Source organism: Seriola dumerili, unplaced genomic scaffold (genome assembly GCF_002260705.1).
Source record: "Seriola dumerili isolate Sdu_G_001 unplaced genomic scaffold, Sdu_1.0 BDQW01000110.1, whole genome shotgun sequence".
Taxonomy (NCBI): domain Eukaryota; kingdom Metazoa; phylum Chordata; class Actinopteri; order Carangiformes; family Carangidae; genus Seriola; species Seriola dumerili.
The window spans coordinates 11,902,452-11,925,239 of NW_019174365.1; the positions used below are offsets into that span (position 1 = coordinate 11,902,452).

Sequence of the window (22,788 nt, forward strand, 5' to 3'; positions counted from 1 at the left end):
TCTCTTAAGTTTAAGTTTTTGGCCCTAAACCTGCCTCAGCTTTACTCTCATTTAACACTCATTCCTCTCTACTTATGACATTGTCCTCCCTCTCTTCAACTTTACCCATCCTCCCCCTCTTCCTTCCTTCTTCAAGTCATCCTCAGCTTTTACAACTCATATTTTATGCATTCGGCTCTTATGCAGAGCGACTAACAAACAGTGCAAGCACGAGAAAACTGACTCTTTTCTGCAACGCTGTGTATTCCTCTTCCTATTTTCCTCCTCCTTCAAACATTGTTTTTTTTTCTTTTTTTCTTTTCTTCCTTCCTCTCATTCCTTGCTTCATTCTCCGTAGGTAAACGAAGGCACGGGAAGGATGAATGGTGAATGCTTGGCCTCCCTCCAGCACACATTTTCAATAACCAAGGGGCATTTCACGCTCCCTCTGGAAATGAGCACGCGCATATAAATTGTGTGTCTACGTGGGAATGTTTCTGCATTTTTAAAAGTGTGTGCGAATGCTCGTTGGTCCGAGTGTGTTTTACTGCTGTCAGCCCACTTGTTGTATGGCAGGCCAGCTAAATAAATACATCACATGCTGGGCTCAAAAGAACACATTTGTCTTTCTCCCAGGAGTATGTGAATTATTTAAAATGAAAGCTGGGGAGAGAGATGACTAACAGTAGCAGGTGACGTGGCTCGAGAGGAGAAGGAGGGAGAAGGAGGGAGGGAGGGAGGGAGGGAGGGAGGGAAGGAGGGAGGAAGGACCAGATGGGAAGGGGTGGCGCAGAGCCAGAGAGAGCTAAAGAGAAGTGGTAAAAAAAAAAAAAAAAAAAGTCTGATAAAAGAGAGAAGGGGAATGAAAGAGGAGTCAAAGGCAAGGAGAAGGAAAGAGGGGGTGGTAAGTGATAGCGGCTCTGAGAGGCAGTATAAAGGCACAAATCAGTTGGAGGGAAGCAGGAGGAGGAGAAGGCTCAAGAAAATAAAAGTCAAAGAGGAAAAATGAAATAGACTCGTGTCTGAGACAAAAAGAGTCGGGGAGGGTCGATGAGGACATGACAAGAAGTGACAACAGACAGAGGGGAAGATGAGCGCAACAGAGGGAGTGACTTCAGAAACATATGATTGGGCACTGGTGCCAGATTTTGAGCACACACGAATGCGCGCGCACACACGCACTTTTTCTCTCTCTCTCTCTCTCTCTCTCTCTCTCTCTCTCTCCTTCTCTCCTCTCCTCTCTCATCTCTCCTCTTCTCTCCTCTTTCTCTCTCTCTCTCTCTCTCTCTCTCTCTCTCTCTCTCTCTCTCTCTCTCTCTCTCACACACACACACATCAGATAAATCTCCAAGCTTCTCCAGCAGATTTCAGCCTGTTAACCTGACTCACCCTGCCTCACCCCATCTCACCCTACCACATGGTCCCCACAGGGGGGCAGGGAGAGAGGGGCGGAGAGACAGACACTGCATGTTAGAGAGAACATCGAAAAGAAAACAGGGACAGAAAGACTGAAAAGCAAAGGAGAGGGAAAGGAGTGAAAAATAAAAGGGGGGGGGCTGAGGAGGTAGAGAAGTTAGCAAGCACCACTGAGATCATGTGGATAGAAATTTAAGTGCACACTTCTCTGGCAGCATAGGGAGGGCTGGGTGTGTGTGCTGTGTGTGTGTGGTGTGTGGTGGTGGTGGTGTCGGGTGGGGGGGGTGGGGAATGAAGAAGCGGGGATGCGGGGGGGGGGGGGCATTAAGGCGTTTTGTAAATTACAGAGGGCGGGAGAGCAATAGAACGGAATAGCTGGGTGGTGAATGTGCCGGGAGCCGGATTGTGGAGCAGCAAACAACAGAGATAATAAGAGAATCTGCTGAAGGCACGCGACACACTCAGTAATTATATAGAAAGAGCAGCCTGCCTTAATTAGAGCAGGATGGAGCTCATGAGTGTGACAGAAACACACGCAGCAACAACACAGAGAATACACATGCACATGAAACATGTGTATTTGAAAGGTGAATTATTACATAATTTATTTTTTCCCCCCTAGGTCTGTTCCTGCTCGTGGCTTTTCATAATGAGAGTGGAGAATGTGTGTGTGTGTGTGTGTGTGTGGGTGTGTGTGTGTGTGTGTGCTCATCACCGTGAAGTACATGCGATGCGAATTTGTGAATGCACGCAGGGTCCAACTACGCTGTGCGTGCCCTTGCAAGTCCTCCCGACTGAAGAGAGCTCAAGTGAAGGATGGTTTCTACACAATATCACCTCTCACTGTTCTGCTTCTTAATTCTTTTTACACCTTTATTACACGAGATGAAGCTGACTGGGCACATATGCTAATTTTCAATCATATCCTCACATGCACGACCAGAAGCTGCGCCACCACAGTCTTCCAGGCTTCTCAGCAACTGGGGATTAAGTGTTTCTCTTTCACTTTAGACGCCAGGATTTTCTCTCATTCATTCATTCTTTCTATAGTTTTTTTTTTTTTTTTTTGTCGTAACTCAGTTTAAAGAGACAAAAGCAAAGAGAATATTCTGATATGACATGCATTTTCTTGCTTCAGCTTTTCTACAATTTGAAAGTAATTCAGTTATCATGCCCAAAGATAAAATCTGAACTATGATAAGCAAACGCATGCATCGCCTGGCTGCGTTACATAAACATGTGGGCTATTTGCTGTGTTAAATAAAGTTCACTTTCCAGTTAGTCAGCAATTTAGTTATTCCTGTATCAGCATTAAAACTGCAGAAAAGGTTAGAAAAAAGTACACTATGACAACAGATACAATAATCTGAGCTACTGAGGTAATAATCCTCTCCTCTACTGCGCAACACTATCTGCTTACACCATTATCAGTGGCTCCTGACTGGCTATTCAATATTATTGACCTGCATGGAGACACTTAGTGCATTTGCACTCGCTCAGCTGCACAATTAGACCCAGGAGTAAATAAGACGTACAGTAGTTACAGAACCTGCATAGAACTGTACACAAACACACGCGGAGATTAGTAACGTCACGGTTATGTATACTCCACGATTGCCTGCTTTACATTCATTACATTATGTTTCACAGCAGTCAGCCATGCATGTCCTCCAAGCACACGTGCATGAGCGTGATTGTGAGAGACACACACACACACACACACACACAACAAACAAGCACACTGCTGTAATTTTACTAACCATTTCTCTCGATGCAGTTTCCGTGTTCCACACACAGAGTGAAATCAAACCGTTTGCGTGTGCGTGTGCGTGTGTGTGTGTGTGTGTGTGTGCTGCGCAGACACCACAGAGTGCTACTGAATATGTGTGTCCTTTACTATATGTGCGTATGAGCAGTCCCAGCGCAATTCCTCAGTTTAGTGGAGCATTACGGCTGATCAATAGCTCTGGTGCAGTGGGAGATGTCGGGGGTTGGCACTGCATATTCATACTATTACGGCTGAACTGAGAAATGAGGCACTATAGGGGAAGTGCGTGTGAGTGTGTGTGAATGTGTGTGTGTATGTGTGTGTGTGTGTGTGTGTGAGAGAGAGTGAGAGAGAGAGAGAGAGACAAAGACAGGCCCTGGCACCTCGTAGACCACACCGTTACTCGCTAAACTGCATCCGAGCAGCAAAGATACAGTATGAGATCTCTCTCTCTCTCTCTCTCTCTCTCTCTCTCTCTCTCTCTCTTTTTTTCCTCCCTCTCTCTCTGGGCTTCCTGTCTTCATTGGCGCTGTCACTGGACTTCACCATCCTTGTCCGCTCACTCTCTCCTCTGGCAACATGCCTGGCCTGTCCCGTACTCCCTTTACTCCTGCCTTTCCTTCTGAATGTCTCCTGTCACCGCTGGAAGTCTCCTTATCTCTGTGCTTCCTGACTTTGCCTGTAGCTCATTGTTACATTCTCCTCAGTGTCTCTATTAGTTTGTCTGCTCATCAGATTTTCCTTCAGCTCAGCTTTTATTACAGCATTGCTGGTTATTACGAAAAAGCAGGTCAATAAACACGTATTTTGTGTTGCACACAGATTGGCTGCCAATATCAATGACCAGTGCTTATCTCCAACTGTCAAACACTCCAATTCTGCAGCAGAGCAAATGTTCTGCATGGCTTGTTGGCAGTCTAGCTGCATCTACTAACTTTTTCTTTTCTTATCTTCTCTACATTTAAAAGGAGATCTGGTAGTTTAAAAGAGACAGTTTCTTCCTCTGAACCGTCTCTTCCGCAGCCTTTACCTCTTACTTGTTTGTTGTCTCTAACTCTACTTCCATAAATACCATGTGCATGCAAACCCTCGATTTCCACTTAGACTCCTTACCTCTATGACTTTATATCTAGTATCAAAGTTCTACCGAAGACCTTCTTTTCCTTCGCTGACTGATTTTCTTTTCTGTCTTCTTCTGCCCTCATTCCTGCTCTCTCTAAATCTAATTACTGGAGTGAACAGCAGTTTTAATCCATCTCTTATTTTCTTGTCTGATCTTAACATTTACTGTCACAATGGGTTCAAAGTGAAAAACGTTATCAATGCACATGCTGTAAGTCACACACGTCAAACAAAACGGAACTTAATTTCCAAGAGTAGCAATCAAATTGCAAACGTCGACCAGAACAGCATGAGCTCACTATGAGCTCAGCACTCCTACTAAGATTTCCCTTCCATTGCAACGCGCACATTCTGCCGTCCGTGGACTCCAACACCCACGCTGCGTTGCACAACAATGCAAGATGGGGTGTGAAAGCTAACAGCAACAGTCAGACGATCAAACTGCTGCTGCTGTATGAGCAATGGGTTGTGACAAAAGATTCCAATACTGTCCGAATGTGTTTGCGTCAGAGCGCAACACCCCACGCCACCCACCGGTGTAAGTGTAAGTGTGTGTGTGTGTGTGTGTGTGTGTGTGTGTGTGTGTGTGTGTAGGCCATCCAGGCTACATGCAAATGTGAGAGGAGAGGCTGTGGTGTTAAACTCAAAGGGACACAGCCCTATGAAGAAAAAGTACATTAGTCATTGTGTTCTCACACACACACACACACACACACACACACACACACACACACACACACACACACAAAGCCCTTCACATTGTGCAGCCTTCCGCCTCACACACCACACCTCACATGTCGATATGTGTGACAACACTCTTTGGACACACACGTGACACAATCTGACATCGCTGATACTCATTGATGTCACTGTGAGATGAACAAAAGCAGGTATGGACTGAAATTGACTGAGAAGCTTTTCTGTTCTTCCATTGTCTGCACTCTGTGTCCTCCTCCTTGTCTGAACACTTGTTAACGCAGCTTCTTTTTTGATTCCCTCTCTCCTTTCTTGCTCATGTGAAATCATTCCTCACAATTCTCCTACATTTTTACAGTATCTGTCGGTATCTTCACATCTCCAGTGTCTCTTTTCATATGGATCATCTTCTTTGTGTTCTTTAATCTGCTAGTGTAAATAGCCTCACTTCTCACTTCTAGCTCCTCTCTCCATATTCTGTTTATCCATATTTTCCTCCATCTGTCTCCCTCTCTTCGGTTTCACAGCAAAAATCTTCATCTTATTAAATTGTTTTCATCTAAAAATTAGGTTCTAAAAAGTCTTGTTTTCTTAAAACAAAGGGGGTCTCGTCCAGTCAGGTGGCTGAGATCATTTCAAGTTCCCAATGCAAATCAACTTGTTAAAAAAAAAATTGTGTTGGTGGTGAAATCATTTGTCCTAGTTTGTCTTCTTTCAAGAGACTGTCACTCATTTCTACTGAATTCATAAACCAAGTTGAATTATACTGGAAACAGATTTTTGTAAGAAAATTCAGCTTTCAGGACTCAAAATGTACAAAATTGAATTGAAAAGATCGATTTTTGCAATGGTCTCTCTCTCTCTCTCTTTGTTGCACTCTCTCAAACTAGGGAAACTGTTCACAGTTTTTTGTTATTCTAGCAAAAACTTCAAAGCCATCAACAGTACTTGAAGTAGTGAAATTAACTTCCTACCGTAACATCTGCTTTGGAAACACTTTTATTCCTTGTTCTTTTATTTGGTTCCTCCGTTCTCCTCTTTTTTCCAAACTCCCTTTCTTGTTCCTTTTATTTTCTCTGAGTCCCAGAGGGAATAAAAGGAACAACATCTACCCACAGATCCCACCGTCTGTTTTTTAATTTCCTACCTTCACAGCTGCTGTGTCCCTCCTCGTAGCCGGCGCTGCAGCTGCACTTCCCAATGGGCACCAGCCATTCCCCTTCAGCACTGCAATGCATCCTGGGAGGGCTGTCTGTGTCAACTTCAGAGTTGTTGACGCAGGTGCCGCGCACCTCTACCAGCGTGGCGAAGGCCGCCTCAGCCACCGTGTCGGGGAACACTGCCAGGTTCTGGACGGTGGCGAGGCAGCGTTTGTAGTACACCCGCACGGCCACCAGGGCCACGCAGGCGCCGACGTCCTGGAACGCCAGGTGGAAGCCCTTGCGGTTGAGGTGGCCGATCTCACGCACCTCCGTGTTCAGCTTCATCTTCCTCTCACCGAGGTCGCCCTGAGTGAAGCTCTCATCAGCAGCAATGGTGTCGATCTTGGTGTAGCGGTCCTCTCGGGTCACACCCCCGAGGTCCCTGTCCGACTCAACGTAGAGGAGGTTGAAGGTCTCTTTGCAGGTACCTGCAACGCCGGGGATGCTGTTGCAGTCGCGCAGCGTGAACTGGAGCTCCACGAAAATGCGCTGGCCGCCTCGGCGCGCCACCCAGCCGGTCTGCAGCCAGTTGTTCTGCTGCGTGGGCTCCATCACGTTGCACACCTGGTATGTCCGGATAGGCTTGTACTTCTCATCTACACCACTTATCTCCTCCCACTGGAGAAGGAAGAAGAGGACAGGAAAAGAGGAAGAGAAAGGGACAGCAAGGAGAAGTAAATATGGAGGTGTAAAGAAGACGATGAGAGAAAAGAAAGACAAGGGATGACGGTTATGGCAAAAAAAGATGGGAGGAGAGTCAATAGTAAAGTAAAAAAAAAAACAGGAAGTGAAATGAAACAACGTAAATTGAGGGAGGTGTGAGGCAACAGAGATGATGAAAAAGAAAGTCAAAGGATAGAGAAAGAAAGAACACCGTCATTTCAGGTCTAATTACATAATCTGTCGAGTGCATGTGTGGGTGTCTGAAAAATCATTGGCACTCAGTTTCTTTAATAACGTGACAGAAAATGACAAACTGCAGGTGCTGAGTCATTACATCAGCCTTGAGTGACGCAGCTGAAACTGTGGCTCAGATCTTAGTTCCTTTGTCAAACAGTTTCTTTTGACACCTGTGGTACTAAAAGTGATGCAGTGTAGGCATGGAGTGTTTCAACTTGTCCAATAAACAAATATTGGAATACTGATAATTAAATGTTGGTAGTGATCGAGACTCCGTGCTAAAGAGCAGAGGAAACAGATGTTTATTGATATTGATTTGTTGATTTTATTGATCAATCTTAACATGGAAAAAAAGTGCTGTCTGGATTTGTATGATTCATAAATATTGATTCATCTGCTGACAAAAGTTGTTAAAGTGAAATATCAGAAGTAGAACACAAAGCATCTCTTCCCTTCACTCCATATGAAACCATGAGTTAAGGGAGGGGTCTTTAACTTTTTCTCAGCCATAAAGCATATTTTATTTTATTATTTCCTCTTAAGAGACACTGTCAGTTCTTTATTTACATAAATAACATGGCTTTTGTGTGCGCCACAAGTCATGAAGGTGTGTTTGTTGAAAGGCAGAGGAAAATAACAATCCTGTCATAATTTAAACAATTGGCGACTAAGTGAAAATTGTTGTTCCATAAACAAATGAAGAATTTAAATTGGTTAGACCTTAAACTTTACTTAAAGGAACTATTTCTAAGTTTTCTCTGTTGCCAATAATAGGTTCTTGCAGGGAGTGGGTGGTGGTGATTGTCGCTTAACAAGAGCTTCAGCCATCATTGAGCTATGTGGCAATAGCAAAACTTACAAATAGCTCCTTTGAGGTATACTTTACTGTAAGTCATTATTGGTTGTTGTATTGTGTAAAAATTTTCTCTTAGTCAAGGGGTGGGGCCAAACTAAAATACAGCAATGACCTATCAAGGGTCTTTGACTTCTTCACTGACTTGACATGAGAAAAATTCCAGTGTTAAGCCAAATTTGTCCAACAGGTGAGAGATTATGAACGTGTCACTGTTTGAATGACTGAGACACTCCGATTTCATAGAAATGAAAGTGAGCTGAATGTGGATCACACACACACACACACACACACACACACACACACACACACACACACACACACACACAGTGAAGATGGATTATATGTGATGGTAATGTGATAAACTACTCTATTGCCAAGGTGACTAAACCAAACAGATGCAGTGTGTTCTGTCTCTGCTATTTTTATAACACGGTTCGTGTCTGTGTGTGTGTGTGTGTGTGTGTGTGTGTGTGTGTGTGTGTGTGTGTGTGAGAGAGAGTGGGTGGGGAAAGGCCAACCTCCAGGTGGGAAGTGGGTGACAAACTGCTGTGGCAGTGGCAGCTTCTTTAAAAAGGGCGCCTGTATTTGTCTTACAGTCATAACTTAGTGCCAAGGTTTTTACAAGCCAAATCAATCGATACAGAGGGGGACCATTTATCTGTGGCGGCATATCCCTGCTCCGCTTTGGACACCGCAGTATCCTAGCCTGGATTAGCACCATTGATTAATGATAATGATGAGCTCTGGACTGGGAACAGAAGTGAACACATGGTGTGAGAAAGAAAAGGGGGCGGATGAATTAAAGAAGGAAAAATAAAAAAGGCATGAACGGAGACAGCAGGAGACGTGCAGAGGAGTGGTCTGGGCCAGCTGTTTAGCCAGCAACTGTGTTGTGGAGCCTCGCATGTGAACAAGCATGTGTACCAACAAATAAATTAACATGCGAACAATGAGAAATGCAACTTACTCCATTGGGGGGATATGACGTCCAGCCCAGCTCAGCCTGAGTCTCTTTAGAGTTCAGCAGCACCACTGCAGGAAACAGATGAGGAAGGGAAGAGAAAGACAGACAAGGATAAGGTTAGAGGTCAATTAAGGCGGCACAACAGCAGCTGAATGCTTTTATTCTACCTTGTCAGGATAAAAAAGTTTGACAACAGTGGTTTTCGTCTGCATGACAACAAAACGGGGGAAAGACTAACTCAAAGAAAGTGGTCTAAAATGTACAAGTCGAACACTGTTAGTGCAACATGACGTGTTGTACTTGGAATAATGACAGGAAGCCATTAGCACTGAGGCAGGCTTGTCAGAAGGGTGAATGTATGCTTTGATAAGTGCATTAATACCATCTGTTGATGACTTAAGCCGGACAAAGAGCTTTCCATCATCCTCTGGCTCCAACACGAAAAAAACAAAACAAAGAAACAACAACACTCCAGAGACGGCAAACTAAACAGGACCACAGAGCTTTCAAAACAAGCTTAGAGAGGAAGAACACTCTCACTTAGCTCTCAACAGCACAGCAAAGAAAACACAATAGGTAAGAGTTTGAGGTCTATGTGAGTTTTCCTTTCAGTACCACGGACAGGGAGCAGGAGGAAGCTGTTTTCAGGACCATGGACAGCTACACCAGAAATAAAGGGGTGCTCAGCAGCTTATTTAGAAATCAGCAACATATTCAAAATACACTGATATGAAAACACAGAGAAGCTGAAAACCCCAGCTGAGAAGCTACATACCGTAAGTAGTAGGTAAAAAAAAGAAAAAAAAGAATGATGAATTGAACAGTCAATCAAATTAAAGTTGATGGACAACTATTCTGATAATCTTCTAATCATTTTGATCATTTTTTCAACCAAAAATTCTCTAGTTGCAGGTTCTCAGATCATGTGAGTGTTTGATGCTGTTTTTTACAGTATGACTGGGTTTTGGACGGTTGGTCAAAAATCATCATCAGATTAAGCAACAATAAAAGTTGTCTTTGGATTCAGTTACATTGTAGTATTACTACTTTGAATGAATACTTCTCCCACCACTGCAAAGTGATTACAGTAACAGTTACTGCCTTTCAGAGAGCCAGAGAAGAAAATACTTTGCACCCTTTTCAAACCGAAGTTGAAAAAGCAAACCAACGAGCCGCAGTTCAGTGGTCAGGACGTCTTTGATCAGTCGGAGTGAGAACAGCTATTGTTTGATACTCAGTAGTATGCAGCAGGCATACAAGAAAGCCATCATCAGCACATTCATCTTCATCTATAATGTAATATCAACATCTGTAGTGATATATGGTGGGCTGCCATTATCGCCTCATTTTGAAAGGATTTTGCTGATGTTAAAGTTACCCACGCTTTAAGTTTCTCAGCTTAAAAAGACCCCCTCCTTAACACACACACACACACACACACACACACACACACACACACACACAGAATTACATGCAGTGTTCCTAACACCTACTGCCTTGAGGCAATAAGAGGTCTGACATCCAGACAGACATTTTTTTTCCAGCACTTTGAAGAACACTACTTTTTTTTCTATCCTTGAAAAGTGCTACTTTCCCTCTTGTCCTTAAATGTGCTACATGGCTTCAACTTTTGCTTTCTGCTTCGACTTTCATCCACATAAGGAGCCATGTAAGGGCTGTCGAAAAACACGGCGCGACACAGTCTAGAGTAGGCAGCAGACTCCTTGACGAGTAACCATTTCACCTCATCCTAGGCAATTTTGGCATCCTTGAAAAGTTTGACTTTGATCTCTTACCCGCTGCTACATGACAAATGTTTGGCCTTGTCAACATTAACAACTGGGCACATGGACGTCCTGGTGAGCGAAGAGGAGAAACCTACGCCGTAGGTGTGACGACTCCAGACCTGTAAAATCTTACTGACTCACACTCTGACAGAAAGATGTGCTGAGATACCAAAAGCGAAGAAAAATGTTTGATGTTCCACTTGCAAGTGTCAAAATAAACCTGTCAATACACTAGCTGAACTTTTCAGACAACCCTGTATATTACTTGCAGCAGAAACTATTTTTTAAAGAGGTGTCCTTTTACTTTTTTTTTTTTTTTTCCCATCCCATTCATTTCTCTCATCCGCTCAGGGGAAGAATATTAATACAAGGTTACATAAATACTGTTTGAGATTCAAAAAAAAAAAAAAGAAAAAAAAAAAAGAGACACAGCATTCAGTATCAACACAGTTTGGATAGCCAAAACCCTCAGAAGACAATGACTATGAATAGCCTGTTCTTCTTTTTTTGGGTATGCTTGAAAAGGAGACATCAGCGCCTCGGTTAGAGGAGCAGGAGAAGCCTTGCTGGACCATGAGAGATCCTTTACTAAACACTTAACTTTATTGTTTTTGGGTTAACACCGCCGGGTGCCCAAAGCATGGTTCTGTGGTTAGCTGATAACATAGAGGCATTTGGAGGAGATTAGAGTGAGAGAGGGCAAGGGTGGTGGAGAGACACAGAGGAAGGCTGAGGCGGGAGGAGGAGAGAGAGATGATGAGAGAAAATAATCAGCGGAGGAGGGTGAGGAGAATAAAGTGAGAGAGCCAACATGAAAGAGAGAAACGCAAAAAAAATAAAAAAGTCGAGTTGGCAAGAGAGACAGAAAAAAGAAAAGCAAGAGAGAAAGGAGCACATGAAGTGCAAACAAATGAATACACCGGGTAATACACAGAGGGATCAGTGTGCCTTAGCGAGCAGTCAGTCAGTCAGTCAGTCAGAGAGAGACACAGAGGACAAAGTTGGCTATGATCACACACTGAATACATAAGCCCTGTAATCACAGCCTAGTTAGACAGACTAATGGGTCTTTAGGGGCAGGAGGAAGGGAGAGACAGATAAGACAGAGACAGAGGAGGAAGACAAAAAAAAAAAAAAAGTTTAGTGAGAGAGCCAAAGCAAGGGGGAAGGAAGGGTCACCAAAAAGTTAACGAAAGAACATGTGACAAAGAAACAAAAGCTCTCCCATCATGACTCTGACTAATAGGCATGACACATTAGCTACTAAACACCAATTTCAAAGGTTATTTCATAAATAATTGCCGGTCATTATATGGACAATGTGGATCTGTGAGGCATTTTTGCTTTTTTTGTATATCTGTCCTCAGCCCTATTCAAGGCGACTTTCATCACTGATAGAAAAAAATCCAGGTTATGCACGAAGAGTAGCAAGTCTTTTCTGCATCAACCATATTACAACGAGAGCTTAAGAAGTAAGGAGAATTGACTTTATGGAAAGCAAGAGGAAGAACTGAGAGTTTATAGTTGCTTGTGTTTTGATGTGAAATTAAAAACGAACAGACGTGGGAGAGGGAGGGAGAGCATCAAAGAGCTTTCATCAGAAACTCTGACAGACTTTAGAAACCTTTCCAAAAAAAAGTTGTTGAAAAAATAAACAACTTGATCAATTACCAAGAGAACCAAGTCCAGAACCTGCTCCAGTAAGTGTAGCAGAGGCTATCTCGATGCCTGCCTTTTCAAATTCAAACCATCCACTTCAGCAAACTCTCAGGTTGCAGGAACCACTCGATTGGATGAGATACATGCAAGAGTTGGCGCACAACAGCAATTCTGAAAGGCAATTTTCCGTGCACTTTACTGTTAGAAAACATCCTCCGTGTTGTTGTTCTCTTAGAAATGAGATCTTTATGAAGGTTTTCGGGCTGCAGAATGCCGTGCGGAAAGAGCAGGAGCTCTCGACTTCAAATTGCAGATTTTAATATCGAGTGTTGCTGCTGCAGTGTGTCGGGCACATACATGAAGGCATGAAGTGTGTAGGAGGTGGAAGTTTTAAGGGATTTCGATTTGCTTTCCTCTTTGTTTTGCAGTGACAGGCTTCATTAAAAGTGTATCTCAAGTGTAAGCCGCTCTTTCTACCCCCCCCCCCCCCCCCCCCCCCCCCCCCCCCCCCCCCCTCACCTCATCCACTCTTTCATCTTTCAATGCTTTGTGTGATGTATTAATTGAGTTGTTCAACCTTGCTGACAACACATGGGTGAGATATAGTGACGGATACAAAGCGAGCACTGACGTAAGAGACAGCTGTGGGAGAGATGTACTCTACGGCTCTCGGGGTCAAGTATTCAAAAGAAAGGGGGGGTGGGGGTTATTGGTGCACTCAGGAAGAGGCAAACACTAAAATTTGGCCCTTGTCAAGTGAATAGCCGGCTCTCGCCCTGCTAGTTTTTGCTTTATAATGGCAGACGGAAACATGAAGACAGCTCTGTCACAAAGGCCTTTTTCAAGCGCTTCCAAGGTTAAGGGTTCTTGTTCTTTCTGCTAGAATTAAGTTTGTGTGCAACTACTCAGCTGAGAGGAACAGCACACTTCTAAGGCCAAGTACTTATTATCACAGCTATGAAAATGTGTCACTTTAATGATCAGCATTCAAAGGCCTGAAGGTCTTGCATTTTGTCTTGCAGTTCACAAATGAAAAAAATTTAATTTGACTTGGTTTTTCCTTCAAAGACTTGAAGACTTGTTACAACTTTAGAGACTTAGCTTGGCATTGACCTCAAGGATCTGAGCTTTACCTTGAGACTATTTTGACAGACTTGGACTTGCCGTCAAGGCCTGATATTTGACTTTGTTTTTTTTCACAGCTTTAAGATTCGACCTGGATAAGTCTTAACAGACTTGATGTTTGACTCAGTCTCATCTCACTGACGCGAAACTCACTTTGAAAGACTCAAGACCGGACAGACTTAAGACTTGACCTTGTCTAAACAAGTTGAGACTTGACACAGAATTGTCTTAACAACTTTAGACTTGCTTTGGCTTTCTTGAGACTTGAAACTTGACTTAGACTTGTCCTGATGATTTGATTCTTGTCTTGGACTTATCTGAATAGCTTGAGGCCTTTCTCGAGATTTGCTTAGGCAGATTACATACTTGAGTCAGACTTTACTTATATATAATTTATATAATAAATTGAGATTTAACCCAAAAGAACCCAGAAGAAAAAAACAAACAGCTGTGACATACAGATAATATGACTATATATACAGCTGCCACAAAATAAGTCAATTGTCCGGAGAGATGGGTGTAGGAGGGAAATGTGGGTGGGCATCTAAGAGGTATAACAAGAAGAAATGAGAGCAATATTAAACAAGAAGGAAATAGTATGTTGCAAATGTAACATGAGAAAGTTATACAGGTATGTAGACCTGTACCAGAGAGATTTTTCAGGGGGTAGTTTGTTGATCCCCAAGGAGGCGAACTGGTTCCTCACTTTCCCTCTAAAAAGAAATACAGAAGCGCCCTTGAGGCTGATTGGGATTTACAGTGTTGCTCGAGGACCCTAAAGCAGGGTGGGAACATGACACTTGGGGGGCCTGAATCGCAGCACTTCATATGAAGAATGATCTTCCTGTTTGCTGCACCACCCTGCTGCTCAAAGACGTGGGAGGGAAGATAATATATAGTTCAAAAAAAGCAATACAGTAATACTGCTGCAGGGCAGATAAAAAAAAAAAAGGATAAATGGATGGGGATATGAGGTGTCACATAAAAACACAAACAGGCACATAAAAGATAAATGCTGTGTATATACGGACACACACACACAAATCAGGAACAAGCACACACACACCCACACATCCCGTCCGAGACAAATGGTGTCAGGCAACTCTTTATCCCTGACACACACACACACACACTCACACACACACACACACACAGGGACCATAATAGTGGCTCTAATAACGGAGCCCTCTTTTTAACAGTCATTAAACTTTCAACTTCAGTAATGTGACATACTGTAAAGAGGCTGAGCCGTCCATTCATTAAAGGACACCACACAATTACCTACACAATGCATGACAATGGGATGAATGGTTAAATGCTTTCATGGTACAAAGCATGTGTCTCTTATCTGTACGACATCCTGAAATACACCAGTATAACCTATAACAGCAAACTACAACTGATGATTATTTTCACTATGGATTGTCAATTTTTTTTAAACTTAATTGTTAGTTTATGGTACTGGAAAATGCCTGTCACAAAAATATTTAACTTACTATATATATATATATATATATATATATATATACACAAATAGAGAAAAGAGAAAATTCTCACATTTGAACAGCTGGAGAAATGTGCACAGGAATGTCTTTTCCGTGAGAATGGAGGCTGCCCAGCATTGTGCGGCATTGCCCTTTTTTTCCCCGTGGACTATTCAAAGTGAAGATATGTGCTATTCCTCTCCATCCTGCTTATCAGCTTTCAGTATCTGTACCACAATGGAATGATGCATACACAAGCACTATGAACTCTCATACACATGACTATAATTAGCTAATGTTTGGTATTTTTGTTTTGATGAAAGACTTCAACAGTGACTTGATGACCAAAATTGGTGGCAGCTACTTTTGTGTTAATGGTCCTGCAGTGCAGTACTAAGAAAATATATAGTGCAAGCGGCGATAATAGGCGTTAAAGCAGACTGATGGGGGTGACTTTAGATTAAAGTGATGAAAGAATTTTGACTCTCGCTCAAGCTGTTTTCGAGATAATTGCGAAAACATAAATTTGATTATTAAAGCGTCACCTCAAGGTCATCGAGTGTCGTTTTATGTGCCTGAGTATTGGATGGAATTTGCAACGCACCTGCCAATTTTTGGTGTTTCAGGTTTTTTAGCTTTTAGCAGAGGACAATAATATTCAAAAGAAATCATTATATTAATTATATATTTGTCGCAGGAATTTGAGTTTGGAAAGTGCAAAAGCAGTACAGGATATGGCATATCAACTTTTAAACTACAAGAGTTCACAACATGTGGGCAGAAACAAGGAGATGAACACGCTTTTGGCGACAGGCCGGATTTGAACAGGGGACCTTACTGTTTTCCAGGGCATGTGTTGAGACCACTAGACCAACAGGACAACGCAACTGTTACTGACAGCAGGTGACACTAACCATTAACTGAGAACTGCATACAATTAGTAAAGTACTGCAGCGGAGTCAATGATTGTGAATAACGATCTGTAACACTTAACCATGATGAAATATGGTCCCCGCCCCCCCCGGTACTGAACCCGGGACGCTGTGGTTCATAGTCAGCACCTTAAGCCCTGCACTATCAGCTCTACTGGTGAGCATGATCTTTTGTTTTCACAACCTCAAAGTTTTACCACGACAGGAGTCTATGGGAATGAAGGCAGCTGAAGAACATAAAAACCTAACCCATCATAAGGTAAAATCCTGAAATCCATGCTGACCTACAGCAGAAACCAGTGTGCAGGTGTAAAAACAGATGGTAGATGGTGAGAATTCTTCTTTTTCTGTTACAAACTGAATATTTTCTTTGACCAACTTTTGCAGACCAGAAAAAAGGAATGCGGCAATCATCAAAACTAACCCGAGCCCTATCTCGAGGATCCAGCCAGGGTTTCAGCAACACACGATGACAGTACAAAATATATTTCACGAAAAGAAAATAAACAAAGAAACTTTAGCTGAAGGCTGAATCTGGTACTGCACAAAAAACACTGTTACTAGAGTAATACCTTAATGTCGACATCAACAACCTCTATGAACTCAACTGTCAGAACAAGGTACAAGGTACAACTATATCCCCAGCACATCAATTCTTTCAAATCACTTTCAACCTTTCCGACCTTATCTTTCTCATTTGCTCTACCCATACTTCTCAGTTTTCCCCTCCTCATTTCCCCGTCTTTCTACCTCTCCTGCAGTGCCAGTCTTGAATCTGAATGACCACCTGTTAAGACAAATCGCTTCCGGGAGAGGGAATAAAGCGTGTGTGTGTGTGTGTGTGTGTGTGTGTGNAACTGGTTCCTCACTTTCCCTCTAAAAAGAAATACAGAAGCGCCCTTGAGGCTGATTGGGATTTACAGTGTTGCTCGAGGACCCTAAAGCAGGGTGGGAACATGACACTTGGGGGGCCTGAATCGCAGCACTTCATATGAAGAATGATCTTCCTGTTTGCTGCACCACCCTGCTGCTCAAAGACGTGGGAGGGAAGATAATATATAGTTCAAAAAAAGCAATACAGTAATACTGCTGCAGGGCAGATAAAAAAAAAAAAGGATAAATGGATGGGGATATGAGGTGTCACATAAAAACACAAACAGGCACATAAAAGATAAATGCTGTGTATATACGGACACACACACACAAATCAGGAACAAGCACACACACACCCACACATCCCGTCCGAGACAAATGGTGTCAGGCAACTCTTTATCCCTGACACACACACACACACACTCACACACACACACACACACAGGGACCATAATAGTGGCTCTAATAACGGAGCCCTCTTTTTAACAGTCATTAAACTTTCAACTTCAGTAATGTGACATACTGTAAAGAGGCTGAGCCGTCCATTCATTAAAGGACACCACACAATTACCTACACAATGCATGACAATGGGATGAATGGTTAAATGCTTTCATGGTACAAAGCATGTGTCTCTTATCTGTACGACATCCTGAAATACACCAGTATAACCTATAACAGCAAACTACAACTGATGATTATTTTCACTATGGATTGTCAATTTTTTTTAAACTTAATTGTTAGTTTATGGTACTGAAAAATGCCTGTCACAAAAATATTTAACTTACTATATATATATATATATATATATATATATATACACAAATAGAGAAAAGAGAAAATTCTCACATTTGAACAGCTGGAGAAATGTGCACAGGAATGTCTTTTCCGTGAGAATGGAGGCTGCCCAGCATTGTGCGGCATTGCCCTTTTTTTCCCCGTGGACTATTCAAAGTGAAGATATGTGCTATTCCTCTCCATCCTGCTTATCAGCTTTCAGTATCTGTACCACAATGGAATGATGCATACACAAGCACTATGAACTCTCATACACATGACTATAATTAGCTAATGTTTGGTATTTTTGTTTTGATGAAAGACTTCAACAGTGACTTGATGACCAAAATTGGTGGCAGCTACTTTTGTGTTAATGGTCCTGCAGTGCAGTACTAAGAAAATATATAGTGCAAGCGGCGATAATAGGCGTTAAAGCAGACTGATGGGGGTGACTTTAGATTAAAGTGATGAAAGAATTTTGACTCTCGCTCAAGCTGTTTTCGAGATAATTGCGAAAACATAAATTTGATTATTAAAGCGTCACCTCAAGGTCATCGAGTGTCGTTTTATGTGCCTGAGTATTGGATGGAATTTGCAACGCACCTGCCAATTTTTGGTGTTTCAGGTTTTTTAGCTTTTAGCAGAGGACAATAATATTCAAAAGAAATCATTATATTAATTATATATTTGTCGCAGGAATTTGAGTTTGGAAAGTGCAAAAGCAGTACAGGATATGGCATATCAACTTTTAAACTACAAGAGTTCACAACATGTGGGCAGAAACAAGGAGATGAACACGCTTTTGGCGACAGGCCGGATTTGAACAGGGGACCTTACTGTTTTCCAGGGCATGTGTTGAGACCACTAGACCAACAGGACAACGCAACTGTTACTGACAGCAGGTGACACTAACCATTAACTGAGAACTGCATACAATTAGTAAAGTACTGCAGCGGAGTCAATGATTGTGAATAACGATCTGTAACACTTAACCATGATGAAATATGGTCCCCGCCCCCCCCGGTACTGAACCCGGGACGCTGTGGTTCATAGTCAGCACCTTAAGCCCTGCACTATCAGCTCTACTGGCGAGCATGATCTTTTGTTTTCACAACCTCAAAGTTTTACCACGACAGGAGTCTATGGGAATGAAGGCAGCTGAAGAACATAAAAACCTAACCCATCATAAGGTAAAATCCTGAAATCCATGCTGACCTACAGCAGAAACCAGTGTGCAGGTGTAAAAACAGATGGTAGATGGTGAGAATTCTTCTTTTTCTGTTACAAACTGAATATTTTCTTTGACCAACTTTTGCAGACCAGAAAAAAGGAATGCGGCAATCATCAAAACTAACCCGAGCCCTATCTCGAGGATCCAGCCAGGGTTTCAGCAACACACGATGACAGTACAAAATATATTTCACGAAAAGAAAATAAACAAAGAAACTTTAGCTGAAGGCTGAATCTGGTACTGCACAAAAAACACTGTTACTAGAGTAATACCTTAATGTCGACATCAACAACCTCTATGAACTCAACTGTCAGAACAAGGTACAAGGTACAACTATATCCCCAGCACATCAATTCTTTCAAATCACTTTCAACCTTTCCGACCTTATCTTTCTCATTTGCTCTACCCATACTTCTCAGTTTTCCCCTCCTCATTTCCCCGTCTTTCTACCTCTCCTGCAGTGCCAGTCTTGAATCTGAATGACCACCTGTTAAGACAAATCGCTTCCGGGAGAGAGAATAAAGCGTGTGTGTGTGTGTGTGTGTGTGTGTGTGTGTGTATGTGTGTGTGTGTGTGTGTGTATGCATGTTTTTTGTGTGCTTGAGGGAATGAAAGAAAAGAGTCATTGATTGAGTCAGAGAGCCAGCGAAAAGCAGAGTGTTTAAGAAAAAAAAAAAAATGTGAGAGGAGGAAAAAGCAAAATCGAGGCAAAGAGTGAGGACTGACTGTAAAAAAGAAAAAATGAGAAAGACGTGTTGAGTGAGGCACCTAAGGAAGAAAAAGAGATGCGTTTATGGTTATACCTGCTGCTACTGCATAAATACACACCTGTAAGGCATTTTTATTACAATATGTTCCCAGACCACAAGGCAGATAGATTCTTCTTCCTTTATCTTTCCCAGACAGTCGTATGGAAAAGCGATGAGAATTATAGAAAAGAAGAAACATGCTGAGAGGGCGAACGTTCGACAGAGCAAAAGACAGTGAAAGGGAGAGAAATAGAGAGACCAGAGGCCAAAGGGACTTATTTTCATTTGCAGGGTCTTGTAAAAGGTTGTAATTGGTTGTCTGGATTGATATAGTGAGGGCGGTGAGAGCACTGTCAGGTCTTATTGTTACGACAGAGTGGCTGCTAGGTACAGGCCGGAGAACAGTGCTTTACTGGCAACTCGGCTGAAAGTCAAACTTCTGCAAAGGAGAACAAGGCGACATTCACAGCAACGACTTGACTTATAAAAAAATAAAGAGCTGGAGTGATGCAGTACATTAATGTCAAATTTGCCTCTAAAGCAAATGCATTTCTCAATTAATGTATCAGGTTACATTTAGGACATATAAAAATCCAAACTAGATTTCTTTCTTCCGTGACTCAGGGCTCAGGTTCAGGCAAGCCACTTTAACCTTGGTTTTTTAGCAAAGGGATGAGTTATTCAAAGGAACGAATGGACCGTGCAAGAGGAACTATTTAAAGGATGGACAGAGTGGTAAGTGAAGGGACAAATGTAGAAACCACTTCAGGAACAGTCACAGCTCTAAAAGCAAAGTGCTAGAAATAAAACGCTGGAATATTGCATGACAGAAATCAGCCAGGCAAACATGCTGGTGACAGAGACTCGAGCAGACATAGAAAGGAAGACTTAAAGAGAAATGAGATGGAAAAGAGTGGAAGGATGGACGAGAGAGAGATACGTAAAAGTCAAATATAGAACAAGAGGAGGATGTTTCCAACCAGTCTGGGATGACTCAGCTCTCTGTTTTTGGGTTCTTGGCCTAGCTGCCGATAGAGACTCATTATTAAGAGACACTGCTTTGGTATCATGTTCAGATGAACGGCCATGTAATCCGATGGACTAAACTTGAAACATGGAGCCAACACAACACAGCTCAGTCAACAGATGTGCCATCTCCTCCTGCTGAAGGTGTGATGGTCGCCAACAGCAACTTTAAACCCTCTCTCCCAGCCCCGCAATTTGAATATCAATCAGTTGTCAAAAGGTGCAACCTTGCTACCTTCAAATAAACAATTCAAATTTTCCCATTTTTCAAATTAAAAGCATCTAAGTATCAAAAAAATATGTTTACTCTACTGTACATCAAGGCCAATAGAAAGAGGCATTAGGGAAACAACAGGCCTTGAGTTGAACTTAATTTAGTAAACATCACTCATCATTCTTTTTCTCCCCAAATAACAACCATTCAACATTTGAATTCTTATAAGTAGTCATCCCCACTGTGTTTTTACTGGGTAACAAGATTTCCTCTCTTATGCAACCGCACATATATATGTCATGATATGCATTGCCCTGTTTAAGGACTAAGGCATACCACATAACAATTCTGTGATGTTAAGGCAATCAACAGTAAAGTGTGCATATGTGTAGAGCTCAGTGAGGCAGCTTTTAATGTGCATACATAACATGGACGCTCACAGCTCACAGAGTTCACAGATGTAGGAGAGTACATATTCCCTGCATCTCAGATTCATACAGACATGTCTGAGGATGGAAACTAGTTGAGTTAGAAGTTATTCATACAGAAGAAAGTCTTGTATGCATGTGTACGTATAGTATGGAGACACAAGTGTTGGATAATTTTGCACAAAAAATAAGAATATTGCTTTATTACAGTCCATGTGAAATTAAAAAATATGAAAAATGTTTGCCTGTAAATCTCAGAGGTTATGAAGAAAACTGACTGAAAATGTCACTGAAGGCAGATTTAGCACAGCAAACTTTCCCCTCAACAATTTTCTCTGGCACGCACACACACACACACACACACACACACACACACACACACACACACACACACATATAATTATATTCCCTTGTTGCGGTGACAAGCTCGAGTGTTAACCTTTTTGAGAGCAGAAGACTGTTTCAAATGTCATAAAAACACAGAGCGTGAAGCAAAAAGTGGCATGTGGGGCCATTCATGTCTGCAAACACACACACACACATTTTCAAAATGTACTTCCACGGATTAATATAACCTGAGTTTATGCCTGCATAATAAATGCACCTGCATCAGCATATGTCATGCATGATCAGGCTCCAAAACTTGGAATGCCAGCATTTATTGGATATATGTATGTGTTTTGTGCACGTGTTAGCCTGTGTGCGTTTAGATTCCCACACACACACACACACACACACACACACAGTCCTGGTTTTAATTCTGGGAATGCCTTACTTGCAAGCCTTTCAGATGGCTGCTAAATAATGTAAGTCTGTATCTTTGCACTGTGCCACTACCTGCTCCATCTCCTCCCTTAGTCTCTCCTCAGTCCAGCCAGCCAGGCAGCCAGCAGACTGCATTATTTAACTGAACACTCATTCAGGCCACTATCTTGAATAGAGCCGGCTGGGGCCTCATAGTTTGATGTCAGTGCAACAGAGAGCGAAGGAAAACACGGGGAGACAGGGAAGGCAAAGAGAGAGGACTGCAGTGTGCATGGCAAAGAGAAGGGAAACTTTTTCGTTTTTTCTTTATCATCTTCTCTTGTCATGTTCATCCTTTACAACTGCTCTAACCTCTCCTCTCCATTCCTCACTAGCAGTCCACAATCTCTACATCTCCCTGTTTTCTCTCTCCCAATTCCCTCATTTTTTTCTGCTCACCTGCGTTCACCTTATTCACTCTTTCTGCCCTCCTCTTTTCCCATTTAGCCCCCTTCCCTCCCTCGTTCCCTCCATTCCTTCCTCTCTCTTATTCATAAGTGAGAGAGGGGAGAGGAGAAGGGAGGGGAGGGGAGGCGAGGGCAGAGGCGTTACATAAGTGCAGAGGAGCTCCAAGGTTTTGTGCTGACTTTGTTTTCCCTCTGGTTCAATTTGAGAACCACTTTAGATTAAATTAGGTCGTCTTCTTCTACATTCACCTCTCCTCGTCTCTTTCACCCCCCACCACCACCGTCACTACCCCTCCCTGCTTTGCTCTATTCTGTCCTCTCCTTTATTCACTGACAGCTGAAAGAAATGAGTAGTACCTGCTGTGTTGCTGACTGGGAGGGGGGGGGGGGG

At 42.5% G+C, this 22,788-nt stretch overlaps 1 protein-coding gene across 1 annotated transcript in view; it reads right to left on the reverse strand.

Moving 5' to 3' along the window:
- LOC111223014 (ephrin type-A receptor 7-like) overlaps positions 1 to 22,788 on the reverse strand; it is a 164,858-nt gene that overhangs the window by 117,450 nt on the left and 24,620 nt on the right. Inside the window, exons 2-3 of the mRNA XM_022746973.1 lie at positions 8,907 to 8,971; positions 6,129 to 6,801 (exon numbers count right to left, since the gene is read on the reverse strand). Of these exons, the coding sequence (XP_022602694.1) occupies positions 6,129 to 6,801; positions 8,907 to 8,971 (738 nt within the window). The remainder of the gene's footprint in view (positions 1 to 6,128; positions 6,802 to 8,906; positions 8,972 to 22,788) is intronic.